Source organism: Balearica regulorum, chromosome 2, assembly GCF_011004875.1.
Source record: "Balearica regulorum gibbericeps isolate bBalReg1 chromosome 2, bBalReg1.pri, whole genome shotgun sequence".
NCBI lineage: Eukaryota > Metazoa > Chordata > Aves > Gruiformes > Gruidae > Balearica > Balearica regulorum.
Genome location: NC_046185.1, coordinates 165140616 through 165159730, shown reverse-complemented (window position 1 = coordinate 165159730; position 19115 = coordinate 165140616). Strand labels below are relative to the sequence as shown.

General features: G+C 46.9%; 1 protein-coding gene across 1 annotated transcript in view; it reads left to right on the top strand.

The window, feature by feature from the left end:
• The first annotated feature begins 4689 nt into the window (after positions 1 to 4689).
• The window catches only part of OBSCN (obscurin, cytoskeletal calmodulin and titin-interacting RhoGEF), a 197712-nt gene continuing 183286 nt past the window's right edge, over positions 4690 to 19115 (top strand). Inside the window, exons 1-2 of the mRNA XM_075746848.1 lie at positions 4690 to 5033; positions 15662 to 16802. Coding sequence (XP_075602963.1) covers positions 15671 to 16802 — 1132 coding nt within the window. The 5' untranslated portion in view covers positions 4690 to 5033; positions 15662 to 15670. The remainder of the gene's footprint in view (positions 5034 to 15661; positions 16803 to 19115) is intronic.

Sequence of the window (19115 nt, the reverse complement as noted above, 5' to 3'; positions counted from 1 at the left end):
TAATCCTTCTGATCTCCCCTGGCACCGCGAGAGCCGGAGGGCTCTGCCCGCCTTTGGTCCTGGCTCTTCAAATGGATGTGGGCAGCTGGAGTCGGTCCAGCCGAGAGCGATGGGGATGGTCGGTGGGTCGGAAAGGGATTGGGGGCATTCGGGTCGGAGAAGAGGAGAGGAGGGGAGACGGTGGTCTTCACACCCGCCCGAATGGAGAGGCACCGTGCGTCCTTCCTGTTCGGGGTATGTAGGGTTAAATTACAGGGGGAATTTTAGAAGTTGGGAATTTAGTTTAGATTAGCACTGAAAAAAGGTGTAGGAAACTTCATAAGAGGTTTTTTTTTTTTTTTTTTTGGAAGGCTTTAATACCAAGCTAGGCGAGCATGTGTTACTTTTGCCTTTTCTTTGTTGTTTGTCCACAAATCAATTTTTCCTAAAATTCTGAAAAGCTGCCTTTTAAATAAAATAAATTAATCCAGCACCTCTTTTTCTTTTTTTTTTTTTTAAACTCAACATAATACTTTATTACAAGGCAATTCTAAGTAATTGTCTATGTCCTCCATGACTCTATCAATTAACGTTGCCAGCCATACGTAACCTTTTTGGGGGGAATAAGCTCCCTTAAATTAGGAGTACTTCAGGGAACTGCTCGTGATCTACTGATGTTTAACACAGAATTAGGTGCTATTATCCATCAGAATTAGATGCGATAGGAAAAACATCTCATCTTGTCTGTTGTTCCTGTGTGAAATTCTTACTCGATCTTATTGATTTTGATTTTTTTGTCCTTTGAATTATTCTTAGTGTTAGATGGGGAGACAAAACATCATGACTTTTTTTTTTTTTTTAGTTTTATGTAAAAAGTGAATAAACATACTGAGAAGAAAAAATAATGATGAGTTTTAAATTTTTATACCACATGGGGAAAATAATCAGAGTAGATTCTCCTGTAGGGAGAAGCAAGAATCTTTTTTTTTTGATGAAGACCTGCATTTTTTTATGCAAAAAAATCTAATACTTAAGAGGAATATTGAAATCAGATCTAATGCCTCAGGCCTTGCTAGTTATAGTAATTCAAAGAATTTAATTGATTTCTTGGAGGAAATGCAAGCTTGTTTCAGTGCTGTAAACTATGGTTAAATCAGTTTGGCATCCTTTTACTTTCAATTTAAGAGATTAGATGAGCAGTTTGAGAGCTCAAAGATATAGTTTTCAAGTGCAAGGAAAGATTTTTCTGTATTTTAAAACCTCATGAGTGTAAGTTGCTATTTGAAGCACACTTCCCTGATGTTTGGAGTGGGAAGAAAACATACTTACAGAAAAGCTGTCTGTCGGCTTTTCAAAGAAGAAGGAGGGACTAGCATGATGCCTGATGAATTTTCATTTGTTTTCATTCAAATGCAGGTTCTTTCAACCCTCTCATCATTCTCTCTATAAATCCAAACTTTTATTAGCTCATCATGTATAGATTTTCCTTTATTTTAAACCCACAACATTTCGTAGTTCCTGAATAGATAAATAACTCATTGGCACTGTAGATATTTGAGTTATTCTGATTTATAGTGACCTTTCTAGGCAATCTACTCATCTCAAGACAATTTGGGCAAGTCACAGCATCCAAAAAAGAGGTTGCTAGTGCAAGAACAGAGATAGATTATCGCTCGTCTGTGTGGTGCTGGAGGATGCTACTCCCGAATACTGGCAGACACTGTAAGGTGAGCTGCACGAGCTCACGGGTCGGTGATGAGATAAATGCTCCATCACAATGTGCCAAGGTGGAGGGCAATCCTCTTTTCTGTTAGGTACCTGGGTGAAAATATGCTGGGACATTAAACCCAGTTTGGGCAATTTCTCCTCGGACCGTAGGAAGGATTGTTCTCCCAGTGTAAAAGAATTGCACAAATCTGCTCATCAAAGTGTGTTTAAAAGCTTTCCTTAAAATACACTCCACCTTCCACATGTCTCGGTTCCTGGCTAAAAACAAAACAAAAAGACATTTCTTGTCCATCTCTCTGAAAGGCACCAGGTGAACCATGGAAACAAGCTGCACTGCTGGAAACCCTCCCGAAAAATGTGCCTTCATTTCCGAAGCCGACGGGATCAGGGATGGTTTGGCAGCTGGGCAGAGACTTTTGGATCATCACCACGGGGTTGCCAAGTGGAGCTGATGCAGTTGCTTTTGTCTTATAATTAGTATCTCCAAATAGTGAAATCTGCTGATTAATTACCTAATCCTTCTTCGAGGTTTTAGCGTGAGCCTGCACAGGGTTTATTATTTACACCTGGGTGTATGGTGGAGAATGTTGGTGTTCTGTTCTTCAGAGAAGCACCAGCCATGTGGGTCCAGCCCTCAAGTTGCCAGCAGTCATTGAGCTGCTAACCATGACAGTGGTGAAAACGAACCTGTTGTGACTTTGTAATTCTAGTAGGTACAGCTGGCCCCTTATAGACATTACAAAAAAAAAAAAAAAAAAATGGAGCGTGTAAAGCGTTGTTTCTGAGCTCTTCCTTGAGGACAGCAGTGTGTTGAAGGAAAGACACTGTTTGCTCATTTAATCCTGTAAGAATCCAGCTCGTGCCTCTGGCAGTTGCTGTGCTCCACAGTTTGCTGGATCTCATAGGGAAGGGAAGCGTAAGCAAGGTTGATTCATGGCGGGGCTGAGGAACATTTAATTTGCTTTGCTTTCCTCCAGGCAGGACACTGATTTAATCCAAGTTTCAGGTTGGGAATAGACCTTAAAGTGCAAAGCAGGACTTGGTAGGAAATAATTTGGGTTTTTTTATGTTCAGCTTGTGCAATAGTACAAATTATCCCGTTCAGAAGTGAAATTGCATTGATTCAAAGGTGTGCTGAGTTTTGTTACCAGCAAAACTTGGACAGCCTTTCTGTGTCCTTGGGAGGTCTTTGTAAGCTTGTTGGTAGGTATCTGCTACTGCACCTGCAGCTAAAACTTTAAATCGTCTTCAAAACAGAGGGAAGAACCAAACAGAATGGCCACTATCTTTAAAAGAGGAGATGCGTTCACAAAGGTGTCCCTAAAGGTTGGATAAAGTTATTCAGCTGATGCACAGACAGTTCAGATGTCACCTGAGATCTAGGTACCTTTTTTCCCTTCAGTCCTTAAATTTGTGTTTGGTTTTGACCCACTCTGAGTAAATTCTGGCAGTATCCTGACTCAGAAGGGATGGGGAGCACGAGGCAGTAGCATGCCACCTTTCTGCAGTGCCTGAGACTTGGTCACCAGTGGGCAGCATATCGCTTGTGGTTCCTTCCATCTCCCTCATCAGAGGGTCACTAGTCAACACTACCCTTTCTGTTCCCCCTTTGGAAGATGATGGTGTATCTTACTCTTGCTGTGGCTTTTTCTCTTCCATCCCTGAGTCAGTTCCCCAGCAGGTGACAGCCCTACTCTCAGCAGGTCACTGCAGGGGATGAAGCGTGGTCTGCTTCTAGACCAAACCAGTGTCCAGCTTCTTCCCTGTAGAGAAACCAGCCTTAGGACAGCTTCAGTCTGTCCTGCTGACCAGCATCCTTGTCCTTGGTCATCTCATTGCACTGAGTTAATGGCGTTCTCCTGATCTCACTGCTTTTCAGCCTTGTCACCTTCTCCTTGAGCTCTGCTTTCAAGGAGATCCCAGTAGCACTCCGGTCACACTGGATGTCTTCCACGTTTTAGTTTTCAGTAGCCAAATATCCTGTGAACCCAAAGCAGGACTTAGAGGCCTCAAGAGTTGAGATTCCTGCTGCGTGCAAGGCAGAAACAGCCGTTCCTCTGCCCTGATAACGCGGGACACTGCAGCTACCACGGTTCCCTGTCTTTGGTCCCTCTGACTCTTTTCACCCCCTGCTTTCCAAATCCCGAATAAACCACCGTTTTCCTCCCCTGCTGGTGTTTTTGTGCCCTGAGAAGTGAGTGAGGCCATCATACCGTTGTGCCCTTAGCTGATCCACGCCCTCAGACTCTGCAGCACGTTATCTGCTTTGTTTACTGCCAAAAATAAGCGTATCTCGTAAGTTCTGCCTGAGAGCCAGGCAGAGGTAACGTGGTTGTGGGGGAGTTTGCTGGACTTTGTTCTAGCTCTTCCATCACTTCCAGAAGTGACTTTTAAATTCAAAATACTTTGATTGCTGATAAGAGTTGGTGTGAACTCCGTGTTCAGGAAATTGTTAAAAAAATAGCAATTTTACTGGTTAACTTAGAAGATATGATCTTGAGCCTCTGAGAGGTGATGTACCTGCAACTCACGGCATTTTTGTAGATGCTTCAGATTTATACTGCCAAAAGTTAGGGAGAGCTACTCTCAGGTTAAGAAAGGGAGAGATACGCTTAGGTTTATTAACTTGCTGTTTATTTGCCGTTGTCACAACTCTTGCCTGGGAGGTTATAAATAAAACCTACTATTGATCTGATGCTTTTGGAAACGAATTCCTGTCTCGTGCGCAACGCTGATAAGCTGGCAGCTGCCTGTTCCTGGGTCCCCACGTCACATTTATCACTTGGCTTCGGGATGGACTCTTGAGGAGCAGTTTTGACCCAGCCTGTCCCCCACACCACTGAACACACACCTCTCTGACGGTTTTTGCCCCCACCCCGGCTGTTGCCGGACCATCCCGGCGAGTCCCTGAAACGATGCCCTTTCGCCTCTCTCCTGCAGGAAACCTAATCTCCCCGGTAAATGACACCCAGAGCTATTTTGGAGCTGGGCTGCAGAGGGAAAGCAAAGCACGTCAGCAATTTGACTGGAGGAGGACAACCCAGAGGAGGGGTGGGGAGGTGGGGCGGCACAGCCTAACCCCGAGCAGCAAAGCCACCCGCCGGGGGACTTGGGGGGGACCTTCTGCTGCACGTCCCTGCCATCGCTGGGGTTTCTGTTTTATTTTCCTGGAGGGGAAAGGGAGCGGGGAACCAAAACCAACATGGTCTCCCCATGTCCTCTGTTCTTCTTTTCCCCCTGCCCCCTTCTGTCATCTCAGTAGGAATCAGCTGTTTTCTCACCCTGCTCAGAGCTTTGCTTCTCCCCAGACTCTGACAAGACTCCAGGTAAGACCTGCAGCTTCAGCTAAAGAGAAGCGGACTTGGGGACACGGGTATCCAGCAGAAAGTGGGGAATGCTGTTCGTAGCTGAGGGGGGGTGAGGTTATTTCTCTGTCAATGTCACTATGCTGGAGTAAGCCTAGCTTTATGAGACATTTTTGAAGATGGAGCTGAAGGTAGAGAGAGAGTAAATCCATCCTTCTTCTGGTCTGATGTGGATTGCTTTGCTTAATTACTTCTGGCAATTTTACCAAAAGAGCAAAGATCAACTTTCAGAGGAGAGGAGAGAGGAAAATCAGGTTTAAAGCTGTTGATTCTACTTGATACACTTTATCCCCAAATTGGAGATAGCAGCGTGCATGGAGACCCTGCAAAAAAGTACCGTTCCTCTGGAGAGATGGAAGCAAGGAGTGTTTTTAAAAGTTTTATTTCCAGGGAATAATATCAGTGCTGCTCTTCTCTTTAGCAAGGGCTTTTTTCCCCTCTGAGCTTCTCTCCGGCATCAATATCAAGTCACACCGCAACCCCCCCCCCCCCCCCCGCATTTCTACAAATGGCTCTGACGAGAGATGGAGAGAGACGGAGCTCGACAGCTGAGGCTATTTTCGGCCCTACAGCTCGATGGGGTGGAGTGGCTGTAATGACAATGACGTCCACTTGTTAAAATACAAGGGCTTAGGTCGGAGCCTCGCTGCTAATTGTCACCAAGGGAATTCTTTGTCCCTGTGGGAGCTGAGATCCTGCAACTCCCTCGCGTAGGAAATCACATGTGCTAAAACTGGAGGCAGTGTTTCTAGCTTAATAAAAGCTTATATTATATATTATATAAGTTTATTTTTCTGTTAATCAAAGCATGGAAAAGTTGGGATTATTTGGTTCAGGTAGGAGCTGGTTTTATTTGTGCAAGGGAGAGAGAGGTACGTGCGCTTACGCGTGTGTGCACATGGAGAGGAAACGTGCATTAGGGCAGCTGCAACACAGGGCTGCCGACTTCAGGCGTGCAAAACTCCAGCCTTCGTGAGACCAGTGAAGTAAAATAAATCAGTGCGAATCCACTGTTTTCTCTGAACCTTTAAAGCTCACCTGGCTCAAGCTGTCGATCTTTGTTATCCGACTACAGCTGGGATGCTGCCATAGCCGCTTCTCTGTGTGTAAAGCAAAATCCAGTTGGGTGAAATTTGTGATGAAATTGCTAGAATTTACATGGCTCCTTTTTTCTGTCCCCAAGGTGGCAAACCCAGAATTTTTGTCTTTTCTCTCCATTTGTCTCCTGCCTTCTCACCCGCACGGAGCAGGAATGAGCATGGCTGTATGCCTGTGACCTCCCTTGTGCTGTAGTGTTTTTTTTACTACAGAGCAGCCCGGCTGACTTTAGGCTCAGAAAAATAAAAGGGAAAAGATGCTGCCATGGAGTCTTGAGGGGCTGATCTGAGCAGTTTTAGTTGTCTGGAAATTTCTGGGGTTGTTCTGTGGCTCCATCAAGGGGGGAATCCGAAGTGAAGCCCCTATGCAGCAGCAAAGACCAAGTAGGAAGAAGTCCCTTCCTTGCATGGATCTTCTTGAAGCTATTGGTGTGTTGATGGAAGGTGATTGCTGGACATATGGTTAAAAGAGGGATGAGCTTTATAAGCAATAGGTCTGTCTCTCTGTGAAAGAGGAAAGAGAATATATGCTTTAACCATATAAGTCATCTAAGTGTTTTCAATCTCCCATGTTTTACATGAAGTGTAACTAAGTATGCTTGTTTATGTGACTGGAAGGTGATCTGACTGCCTTGCCTGGTAGCCTGCACAAACCCCGTGATTCGTTCTTGTTTCTTGTTGGAATTTTCTAATGGCTTGTTTGACACTTTGGTTTGCTGCCAGTCATCGGAAACGTTCAGGTTATTGATAAAGGATTAATACTGGCGGTGTGAGGTGATGCAGGTCCCTTCCTAGGCAGTCGGTACATATTTAGCCCTACCCTGAAGGTCAGAAATGTAAGATCGTCTTGCCTTGAGCTTAGCCATCGTTTTGCTGAGGGCTGCTCACCAAGTCTAACACCACATTAGCCACTGGCCTGCTGTGAAATTTCCCATGACGTCTCCTGTGGACTTTGGTGTACGATGGAGGCAATAGATGACAGGGAATGCAAACAAGCCTTACCCTGAATTGAGTTAGAAACTTATTGCAATAGGCTTAGTTAATTGCAGGTACTCTGTGTCTGACATCTCCTACAGTGCATGGATACTGATCCTCCAAACCACCACGGAAAGCTCTTCCATCTGTTCATCAAATGACCTTTGAACAAGCCAAAATCAGTTGTCCCTCACTGAAGTGGAATTTAGAGTAGCCCAAGCTAAGCTCCGAGTCCAGCTCCTCAGTGACAGATACTGTTCCTGCTCTGATGAAACGGGCATCAGATAAATTCTACCATCTTGGATTAGTGCATCAGCGCAAATCTCTACTTACACCTGATTTAGAGACGCAGTGGGCATGTAGCACTGGGTGTGCTGGTGTGCATTTCACCCTTAAAGCACCCTGTCTGCTGTAATGGCTCGTAGGCGTCCATCTGTGCCCATCTGATGTCACTAAGCTCACAGCTGACAGTGAATACTTGTGCTATTTCAAAGTTGTCCATTCCCTGGGAGGCTGTTAGAAGTAATAGGGCAGCTGGGGTACTGCTGTTTTCCCTCAGAAGAACTTTAAACACCAAAGGAAATCTGCACTTCCCACTTTATGACCCACCAACTTCCCTTCCCACCCACAGATGCCATTTCCTGATGGTTTTAGATGGAACAACACAGGCAGATAGGTCATGTAAACTAGAGTAATACCAGCACTGCCTTGATTTTTATCTGGAACGTCTATTTTAATGGTATTCTTTGAAAGCTGGGGACCCAGAGATGGGAGGTTCCCTGTGAATCTTACCTTTCTCATCAGGGGAGGATGGAGCACAAGGCTTAGCAGTTGACATCGTTATGGAGAAAGTCCAGGAAATATGAACTCTAACAGCAAGAAAAAGACCCCAGATCAACAGGTTGCTGCTTGTGCAAAGAAAAGGTAAAAGGGGCTTGAGAAAATTAGCAAGCTGGCACGTGATGAGTCTTAACGTGATGTCAGAGAGAACCTCTGTGCTCCTGATCTGTATTTGGGCTTCAGTGGTCTCTTAGGTTTAGTGTCTGTCCTCACCTGTGTCCCACAACATCCTCATAGACAAGCTTAGGAAGTGTGGGTTGGATGAGGGGTCAGCGAGGTGAGTAGAGAACTGGCTGAGTGGCAGAGCCCAGAGGGTTGTGATCAGCAGCGCAGAGTCTACGTGGAGACCTGTAGCTAGTGGTGTGTCCCAAGGGTCAGTGCTGGGTCCAGTCTTATTCAACATATTCATCAATGACCTGAACGAGGGGACAGAGTGCACTCTCAGCACATTTGCTGACGATACCAAACTGGGAGGAATGGCTGACACACCAGGAGGCTGCGCTGCCATTCAATGAGATCTGGACAGGCTGGAGAGCTGGGCAGAGAGGAACCCAATGAGATTCAACACAGGCAAGTGTAGGGTCCTGCACCCAGGGAGGAACAACCCCAGCACCAGGACAGGGTGGGGGTCACCTGCTGGGAAGCAGCGCTGCGGAGAAGGACCTGGGAGTCCTGGTGGACAGCAAGCTCTCCATGAGCAGCAGTGTGCCCTCGTGGCCAAGAAGGCCAACGGTGTCCTGGGGTGCATTCAGAAGAGCATGGCCAGCAGGTCCAGGGAGGTTCTCCTCCCCCTCTGCTCTGCCCTGGTGAGGCTGCATCTGGAGCTGTGTGTCCAGTTCTGGCTCCCCAGTTCAAGAGAGACAGGGAACTACTGGGGAGAGTCCAGAGGACTGCGAGGATAATGAGGGGCCTGGAGCATCTCTTGTATGAGGAAAGGCTGAGAGACCTGGGGCTGGTCAGCCTGGAGAAGAGAAGACTGAGAGGGAATCTTATCAGCGCTTATAAATATCTAAAGGGTGGATGTCAAGAGGGCACAGACTCTTCTCAATGGTGCCCAGTAACAGGACAAGGGACAACGAGCACAAACTGGAACTCAGGAAGTTCCATCTCAACATGAGGAGAAACTTCTTCACTTTGAGGGTGACCGAGCACTGGGACAGGCTGCCCAGAGACGTTGTGGAGTCTCCTTCCCTGGAGAGATTCAAAACCCACCTGGACACGATCCTGTGCAACCTGCTTGAGGTGATCCTGCTCTAGCAGGGGGGGTTGGACCACAGGATCTCCAGAGGTCCCTTCCAACCCTTACCGTTCTGTGATTCTTTGATTCTGTGTGATTTACATCCTCAAAGTCTTCAATTATGCAGGTGTGCTGTGGCCATGTTTGTCTTGGGAATATTAAAATATTTGAGGTGGATTGCATGGTGCTTTTTCTTCTTTCCCTAGGGTCATGGTGGACAGGGTTCCCTTTCTAACCATTGAATTGAAAGGCTTGGACAGAGAATAGGCTACCGCCCCTGTCCTCTCTCACACCAAAGGGCACCATCACAGGCTGCTGACTGTTCAGGGGTAGTATGCCATGATGTGGGACGCGCTCAGAGGTTGTTGAAGGCTTTCCAGATGCAGATCAACATTGATGAAGCAACCTGAAACCAACTCATCAGCCAGCACAGCACAGTGAATCACAGGAGGTCAAGAGAGTGATGGCACCACCACCAGGACTCTCCATCAGGACTCTCCATCTCCAGATGAGCACCACCTCAGATTACTCCAGCGGGAGCTGGAGTAGCCTGAGGTTGTTCCCACTGCCAGGGGCTTGCTCACTTCTCACTTGTCCGTTGGGAAGCAAGTGTAGGGCAGGGACAGAAAGCAGTGAAGAGAGTGAGTAGGAGGCCTTGACTGGCTGTATGGCCATGTGTTAGCTCCTGGGCAGTGATTTGATTTATTTCCATTATCTGACAGGTTTATGCACTTGGGTTGGGGCAATCCCAAGTACAAATACAGGCTGGGGGGGAGAATGGATGGAGAGCAGCCCTGAGGAGAAGGACTTGTGGGTGTTGGTGGATGAAAAGCTCCACATGACCCAGCAATGTGTCCTCACAGTCCAGAAAGCCAACCATGTCCTGGGCTGCATGTCCAGCAGCGTGAGCAGCAGATCGAGGGAGGGGATTCTGCCCCTCTGCTCCGCTCTGGGGAGACCCCCCCTGCAGTGCTGTGTCCAGCTCGGGGGGGCCCAGGACAAGAAGGACACGGAGCTGTTGGGGCGAGTCCAGAGGAGGCCACGGAGATGCTGCGAGGGCTGGAGCACCTCTGCTCTGGAGACCTCAAGCTGAGAGAGTTGGGCTGGTTCAGCCTGGAGAAGAGAAGGCTGCAGGGAGACCTTGGAGCCCCTTCCAGTCCCTGCAGGGGCTCCAGGAAAGCTGGAGAGGGGCTGGTGCCAAGGGCAGGGAGGGACAGGCCAAGGGGAATGGCCTGAAGCTGCAGGAGGGGAGATGGAGATGGGATGGGAGGCAGCAATCCTTCCCTGTGAGGGTGCTGAGGCCCTGGCACAGGTTGCCCCGAGAAGCTGGGGCTGCCCCTGGCTCCCTGGCAGTGGTCAAGGCCAGGTTGGATGGGGCTTTGGGCAACCTGGGCTAGTGGAGGGTGTCCCTGCCCATGGCAGGGGGTTGGAACTAGATGGGCTTTGAGGTCCCTTCCAACCCAAACCATTCTGTGATCCTATCATTCTATGAGTTGTGCCTCTTTCCCTCAAACATAAACCAGTGAAAATTTGAATGAATAAAGACATAAGTAAAATTACAAGTGATGCTATTTTGCCTTCAGCGTGCTCAGAAATACCCAGATGGGAATGTGATCTCTGCTGCAAATGATTAATCACAGAGGGATTACAAGGAGAAATATGACACTGGTAAATGTCTGAGATTAATTGGAAAGGGCATTTGCATTGGCTAGGTTTATTCAGGCTCTGTTGTCAGTCCTGTCACTTCCAAGGGAGATGTCCTGGCACTTGCAGAGTGTTACTTTTTTTTTTTTTCCCCCTCTTTTAAGTTTGAATATACATATAAAGAACCTAAATTAATGTAATTGTTTAATAAATTGATTTACAAGTTACACTGTAGAAATATTACATCTTGTCCTTTCTGTATGTCCACAACATCTCTCTCTCTGTAACTCCTAGATCTATTTATCAGCCTAATCAAATGCAATGCATTTTATCCCATTTAAACTTATAAAATGTAGTTTATCTAGTGCAGCCTATCTAAATGGTTTGATCTGTCTGAGTGTCAGATAACTATTGCAGCTTCATCCTTGCTGCACGTTAGGATTTCATGCCTGTTACTGGATTTCATGCTCTCAACACCCATAAGACAAGGGGCTTACCCCCTTTTTTCAGACAGGGACTGGAGATACAAGAATTTGAGTGACTTTCTCATGATTATATGAGTAAGCCAGTGGCAGAGCAAGAAATAAACTCTGTTTTGCTCTCCTACCATGTTAGAAATTAAAATCATACCAATGAGCACACACTGTTTTCACTGATCCCTGGATCTTCCTCTGGCATCCTGGCCATTCGTAATGGCAGAAGAAATGTTGAGTGTGAGGGTACGTGGTGAAAGCCGCTAGAGAACAAGGTGCAGTCTAGACTATAGCACGGGACATGAGATCTTCACCTTGCACTAGGAGGTCTGTGGACACAGTGACTTGTACCTGATGGAGAGAAGTGAGTTGCAAACTATCGGGCAAGCGTTTTGGAGCAATGGGAGAGGGAGGCTGGACCTTGAGGCTGTGGGCACTGGGAAGAAGAGTCTTGGATGGATTTGCTGCACCAGTCTGGTTCAGGAGCATGAGCAACAGGCACCTGATGCAGCAGCTTCCCTGTGTTTTAAATGTTCTTGACTATATCAGAGGTACCAGTGAGCAGCTGGGGCATGTTTGGGCACTGTTTAGCACAGGAGGGCAGGGGAGGAGGATGCACAAGAGATTTAGGAAGTGAGCAGCATTCCTGCTCCCACCCTTGTAAGAGCCAAGCTTGGAGAGCATCCACCATGCTCCCACAGAGCAGAGCTCTGTTCCAGGTGTGGATACATCTCCTGGGGACCAGGCGAGGAAGACTGCACTCAGGTGGTTTGGAGGAAGCCACTGTTTGCTGAGAGGTCACTGGCTGCTCCCAAGCAGGCACCTCTTGTGTCTGTAGCCACCTCTGTGCTCTGGGCACTTCTCCATGTTGTGCAGAGCCCACTTGGAAGGGGAAGTGAAGTGACTTTGTTTTTTTGCTCTTTTTGATGCTATGGATTTGAAGCTGGAAGTGAGTCAGAGTGACACATCTGTCAGAAACAGCTAGGCAGCTGGGAAGGATGAGACATGGCAATGTCTTCTGAAGATGGATCCAAGTGCTTTGATGACACAGTGCAGCCTGAAACTCGGGCTGATGACTGGGAATGTCAGGACATGAGCTATGGGTCTGTGTTTTGATTGTTAATTCTAAGTTAATGTAGTGAATGTTACTGCTGGATTCTCCAGGGATGAACTTGAATCCCAGAATCCCCCCCTGAACATTGACATGGTCCTTCCCCAAATTAGCAGAAGACTCTGATTGTCAATCAGTTGACTTGAGCGGAAATTTCCACTGACTTCAGTGTACTTTGGCTCAAGCCCAAGGCTTGTATCTGCATCTTCTAACCATTCATGCAGCTTCTCTGCTTGCAGCTTTGCAAGTGTTAATGGAAAATACGTTTTAAAGCTCAAGTGAGGACAGAGGTTGAAGGTAGTAAGAGAGACCAAGAAGTGCAAACTAGTTCACAGATTTCTAGACCAGTTTGAGACCAAGGGAAAAAATAGTTCTGTATATTCATTGCAACTAGTAATGAAGGTGACCACTCTACAGAAAGTCAGTTTGTCTTAGCGCTAATGACTGCAAGGCAATCATTCTTTGACCTCTTAGTGTTTACTCAGAACACTAGAACATTTTTTTCAAGTTTAAGTTTTGAAAGCATTTTCTTTAATTTCTATAGATTTTTCGTGGAATAATGAAATTTGCTTGGTACTAGGAAACAAAAGCAGCCAAAGTTGAATTAATTTAGAAAGGATCAATTTCCTCTAAAGGAAAAAGTCTTTGCTTCAGAAGAGTTTTGTATGTTCTTTGGAGGGAGAGAGACACGATAGGATAAGATGTAGTGTATTTTTCCTGTAAAATATAGAAAGAAGACTATGTTTCTTTCTGCCTTACATCTGTGACCCAAATGAAGTTTAAAGGTCAGCTCAGCTATACCGTCTTCAATGGTAATAATGATTTTAATGAATACCATTTTGTATTTTTGTGCCACCACTTCCCCAGTATTTAGTTTTAATGTCGATTTGTGTCTTTCAATCCCCAGCAGAGTAAATAGAATGAAAAATTGTAATCTGTTATTAATTTCTATGTACGATTTGTCATATACTCCAGCAAGTGCATTGTCATATAAACACTGTGCACATAATTATTTGTGAGACCATGCCCGTCTTGATATGAAGAAGAAATGGGAGACACAGGGAAAATAAGCAATTTCCCCAAGGTCATGCAGCAGGTCGATCCAACGCCCGCTCCCTGGTGCCACCAGTGATTTGCACGTTAACGTTAATGCACTGCAACAGGAGCTGGAGGAGGATGGAAAAAATAATGAAACCTCTGCCCAAATGGTGACTCAAGAAATGAAAGCAGGTTTTTGGCCTGCTTCTAGTGATTTCTGCTGGAGGTGGTGGTGGGGGGGGAGATTGTGAGAGCATCTGCCATTGGGTGAGAGAGTGGGTGGATGTGTGGCCAGCGGGGAAGCCAAACTGCTGTAGGATTAAGAAGGATATTTCTGTCACGGTGACTGGTTATTATTTCCTTTCTGAGTTACAACACACGGTGCCCTGGTCGTTTTGCTTTGTGTGGCACTTTGAAGGTGAAAAAGCACAGATGTGAGAGCAGCACTGCAATTGCCCCTGAGCAGAGACTGTGTATATAGCTCAGACAGGAGCTGTATGAGCTTGCTAAGACAGGAGTGCCTGGCACCATGGGGCCAAAGAGATGGAGTAGCTTGGAGAGAAATGGTGCGTTCAACTCTTCTGAGTAGGACTTCCAAAGAGGCTCAGAGCTTGGTTTGCTTACAGAGCACAATTGTCAGATCCAATCCTGCTCCCAGGGAGTGTCAGCTGGTGAAGGGTTACTGGTGCTAATGGGGTCAAGACCAGGCTTTTAGCTGTGCTATACTTATCAAAGTAAATGCTAGCCAATGCATGGAAAAGGGCTTCTTGGAGGATTAGAAGTAGACTCAATCTAGGAGAAGGGAAAGGACATCCAGGAGTTCATGTAAGGACCAGTGAAGAAGCAAGAAAAGTTTTTGTGTTATGTGGACTTTAGGGGGACCCTGAAGGTGGTGGTCTCTGTTGCATTGCTCTCCAGCTGCACAGGGATGGGTAGGCTCTGTGTGTGAGTGAACATGGCTCCAAAGGTTAGTGTCACTGATTGCTTTTGACTTTCTCGGGACACAGTGGCACCAGTATTGCCATAAGCTTTAGTTTTGAATACTGCGTAAGCCCCGACCCCTTGGCTGGTCTGTGTCGTCAAACAGCTGCAGGCTGGTGCACAGCTCCCTCTGAGAGCAGCTGAGAATACGTGGGCGATGAGACATCTTTCCTGTAAGCCCTAAGCCACGTGGGGTTTTTTTTTGGAGAAGTCTGGCACCGTCTGGATTGCTGCGTGCATTCCCCATGGTGGTTCCGTCACGTGGCTTTACGCTCCTGTGTATATGTGATGTGTGTACACCAAGCCATAGATGTGCACAGACACCCATCCTCACTGCAGCTGTGTCTGGCCCTACACCATCCAGATAAGGCTGTATAGAAGCCATAGATACTCGTTGGCTGCCATTGCCACCGAAGTAGCTGTATCTCAGTGGTTGTGTTGAATGGAAGCTGAAAATAATAAAGAGAAATATTGTCAGTAATATGACAGGCATACCTCTGTGTCCTCCTAAAGGCTGGCCCCCACAGGAGAGGGGTTTGCCATAAGGTCTGTGTGAATGTGGTTCAGAGAACAAGATGAAGGGATGGGTAATGACCAGAGAGGGGCAAGAAGAGAGATGAAGCATGTTGTAAAAGCAGAATTAAAAATAAATAAATAGATAAATAAAAAGAAGCAAAAATAAGGCCCAAAAAAAAGGGGCAAGGAGACATTAAAAAAATTAAAAAGAGCAAGGGCAATGAGATAGAAAAAGAGAGATGAAAATGAAAATGGAGATGAGCATGATGGACAAGGTATCTTGATGGGTAGACACATCTCTCAGAATTTAATGTCCATTTGTTTGTAGCCTCAGAACTAGCCCACGTGTTATATAGCGTTAGTGCAGGTCACTTGCCTAGTGCCAAAGCTGAAAGGGACCATCATGTTCTTTCTGTACGAACTGCCCGAAGACTTGTATTTCACCCAGTGACTCCTGTGGGGAAGCGAACTACCTTCTCCGTCAGCAGCTTATTGAGCTCAAATCTAAGAAAGATTTCCAAGGCCTTCTCCCCCATCATGATAAGGACAATGAAAACGTGCCCCAACTAAACTGTTCTAGATGACAAATGTCCTGATACCATGGAAGTGCAGCAATTCTTTGCCTGCACCATCTAATCTGCTCTCTCTTGACAATTTTTTTTTTCCTCACCCTTTAGGAAACCAAGATGGATTACAGCTCGTTCAGTGGAGTCCCCCGGTTCTTGACCCGTCCTAAGGCATTTATGGTGTCTGTGGGGAAGGATGCCACCTTGAGCTGCCAGATCATTGGAAACCCCATCCCAGTTGTGAGCTGGGAAAAAGATAAACTTCCAGTCCAGTCTGGCGGAAGGTTTAAAACCACAGAAGATGGGGATCTCTATCGGCTAACAATCTATGATCTGAGCCTGGAGGACAGTGGCCAATACATCTGCCGGGCCAAGAACACCATCGGGGAAGCTTTTGCAGCGGTCAGCATCAAAGTTGGAGAGGAGACCACAGTAACGGAGTCAGCCCCATACTTCATCCAGAAACCCTCCTCCATCAAAGTAACATTGGGAGAAGATGCCATGTTCAAATGCAAAGTCCAAGGTAGCCCCCCCCTCTCGGTGAACTGGGAGAAGGATGGGAGACACCTGCGGAACCGGGCTGATGCCGGCCGCTTCCAAATAGAGTCTGCCGGGGAGTCGAATGCTCTCACCATCCAGTGTGCCCGGCTGGGGGACAGCGGCACCTACACCTGCCGGGCAGAGAATCCCATCGGCTCTGCCAGCGCTTCAGCCGCGCTGGTGGTGGAAACGCAGGGCTCTTCCAACCCGGGCAGCAGCAGCCACTTCGATACCAGCTGTGGCAAGACGGCATCCTTGTTGTCTCACTTGCAAAAGAGGCGGGAGGAGATCAGGAAGATGGACATCTCCTATGGCGCTCTTGATTCATCATCTACCCAGTCTTACTCCACAGCAGAAGGGTTGTCTGGCATCGGCTACGCCCGCTCCCGGGATTATGAGAGGGTGGCTGGACTTACCACCAAAGGGGCCCGCAATGCAACTTTTGGGGCGCTGACACGCATGTGCAGCGTGACGGAGGGGAAGCACGCCAAGCTGAGCTGCTACGTGACGGGCGAGCCCAAGCCAGAGATCGTGTGGAAGAAGGACAATGAGGTCATTTTGGAAGGACGGCGACATGTCATCTATGAGGATGATCAGGAGAACTTTGTGCTGAAGATCCTCTTCTGCAAGCAGATAGACAACGGGCTGTACACTTGCACGGCCTCCAACCTGGCAGGCGAGACATACAGCTCCGTGCTCGTCACCGTCAAAGGTGGGTGCTTATGTTTCTCACTGAGGTGGGCATGCCTGCAAGGAGACAGGCAATGCACTTGCGAATTGGTGTGGGAGAGTGAACGAAACTTCTGCCACCAAACTGCTGCAAACAGTGTGATTAGACACGAACAAAAGCCCTCCAGCTGTACAGGGGGTTAAGCACTCAGATAGATGATCTGAGGAGAGAGTTTCACCGCGGGGGCATTTAGGAAGGGCAGTAAACAGGCGTCAGTCGGGGATGGATGATGTAGAACTGGCTTGTTGTGGGGCAGCTGGGATGAACGAGATCTCTAAAGCTCCCATCTGTCCTGGTTTTATAGTAATCTAACAAACAGATCCGTTACCATCCTCTGGATCAGGGACTGCTAAAGCCCCATTTATCCTCCTTTATACTCACCACGGGGTTTACTTGAACTGGCACACACATGCCATTTAAGCAGAAGTAGAGGAAACTCCTCAATGCAAGCTGAGTGTGTCAGGCTGCCTTGGATCCCTTGGGGACCTTCTCCAACTCTAATAACAGTCCATCTCAGCTTTCCTGTACCAGCAGCCTTTTTCTTGCCAGGCTTCTTCAGCCTTTTCCCAACATGTTGCTGGACAGCCTATAGTCTTTGTGCGCTCCCAGAACTCTACCAGGTCCAGGGTTTGCTGTGGCTGGGTGGATGGACTTGCCTTCAGAAGGTTCCTCAAAGCTGGTGGAGGTCAGATCAAGTTCTTCAGAATGGTGACAAAAATTTGACATGCATATTTTCACAAAGGAAGCTCTACATTTTCAAGCTGTTCTCCCATTTGGTTACAGCAGGCAGTTTGCAACCCAGGCAGCACCTGTAAATTACCTCTGAGATGTAAAAGGCTTTACCACTGTGGCAAAGTAGATATTTTTGACCGGCAGCAAAATAAATTAGAAATCCAAAAGAGCAGGAATGGTCTGTGTTTCATACCTGTCTTGAAGACTCTCAGCTTTAATTTGGTTTGCTGGTTTCCCTTTTCTGGACCTCTCCTTTAACTCACCATCTTTCCTGTCAGTGACTCAGTCCCCATGTCCGTCAGTGACACCTGATCCGTGGAACTCTCTGGCACTTGTCCCGCTCATTGCCATCCCTTGGAGGTCCTGAGTGGTGTTGGGAAGGGCATTTGTCCTCTTCCATAAGGCTGTGATTACCTCATGAGTTGGGACTCAGAGCTGAAGACCAAGCCTGGACCTTGGGTGGTTGTTCACTTGAGGATGGTTCAAGCTCTGTTACTTGCCCAACACCTGTCTTGCAAAGACAAACACCCTCTCCTCTGCCCATGCTTATTTGATTACTCCCAATGGGTGCAACCTGTTCCAAAGGAGACAGGGAAAGCATGCGAAACAGCAGGTCTCGGAGCAAGCACCATGGGAAGAAATTATTTATGAATGTCCATTGTCAAGAGACGCCTGTGAGTCAGAGGGCTTAAGTGGAAATGCTTATGGTCTGTTTCTTTGTTATACTATACCATGTTGGGCTTTCTGACTGGGCCAAGGCTGCCATGGAAAATCTACGCGTGTTGGTTATAATTAGGCCCTGAATAATATCTCTCCTTTGTGTCACCAGGAGTCCTTCTCAGCCCTCCAGAGACAGCTCAGAATGATGTGATAATAACAGGAACTTTTAATTCAGTTCGTTACTCTATTGGTGATGCTATTAGCTCATTTGCCATCATGTTTGGGGGGGTAGATCATCTTGTCACACAACCTTCCCTTTGCTCAGTTGCACAGAAGAGGCGAAGTTCTCCAGGCAGCCACCCTTGGTAAGCACCGTGCTGCTGCGTTGGTCCTTCTGCAGGTAACGGCATATTTATAGAGCCTTGACGCTGCATTCATGGTGTGTATCTATAGACGCAGGTACCAGGAAAGACAAGCTTCATGGGTTTAAATATGCTCTGGCATATTTTGGTTTGCAGAATTTCAATACAAGAATCTGAGTGAGAATATTTATGAGTCTTTCAAAGGTAATAATAATAATAATAATAATAATAATAATAATAATAATAATAAAGACTACGTAGTCCAGCATCCTGTCTGTGAGGTGGCTCTTAGTCTCTCAGAGCATTGGACTGGGCACAGGTGAAATCTCCTCTAGAAAGCCTCCTATATCCTGTCAATCCAGATCCTAGACATAGGGACCCAACGCATTTGTAAGCACTTTGCTGAGCCCATGCCTTAAAGATCATTGAGCTGAAAAAAAGAGATGTTTGAGCTGTTCCTAAATGAGATGTAGCAAATCAAACATAAATCTCAGGGCAGAGAGTCACTCTTGCAATTAAGGAAAGCCAAGAGTTGATTACT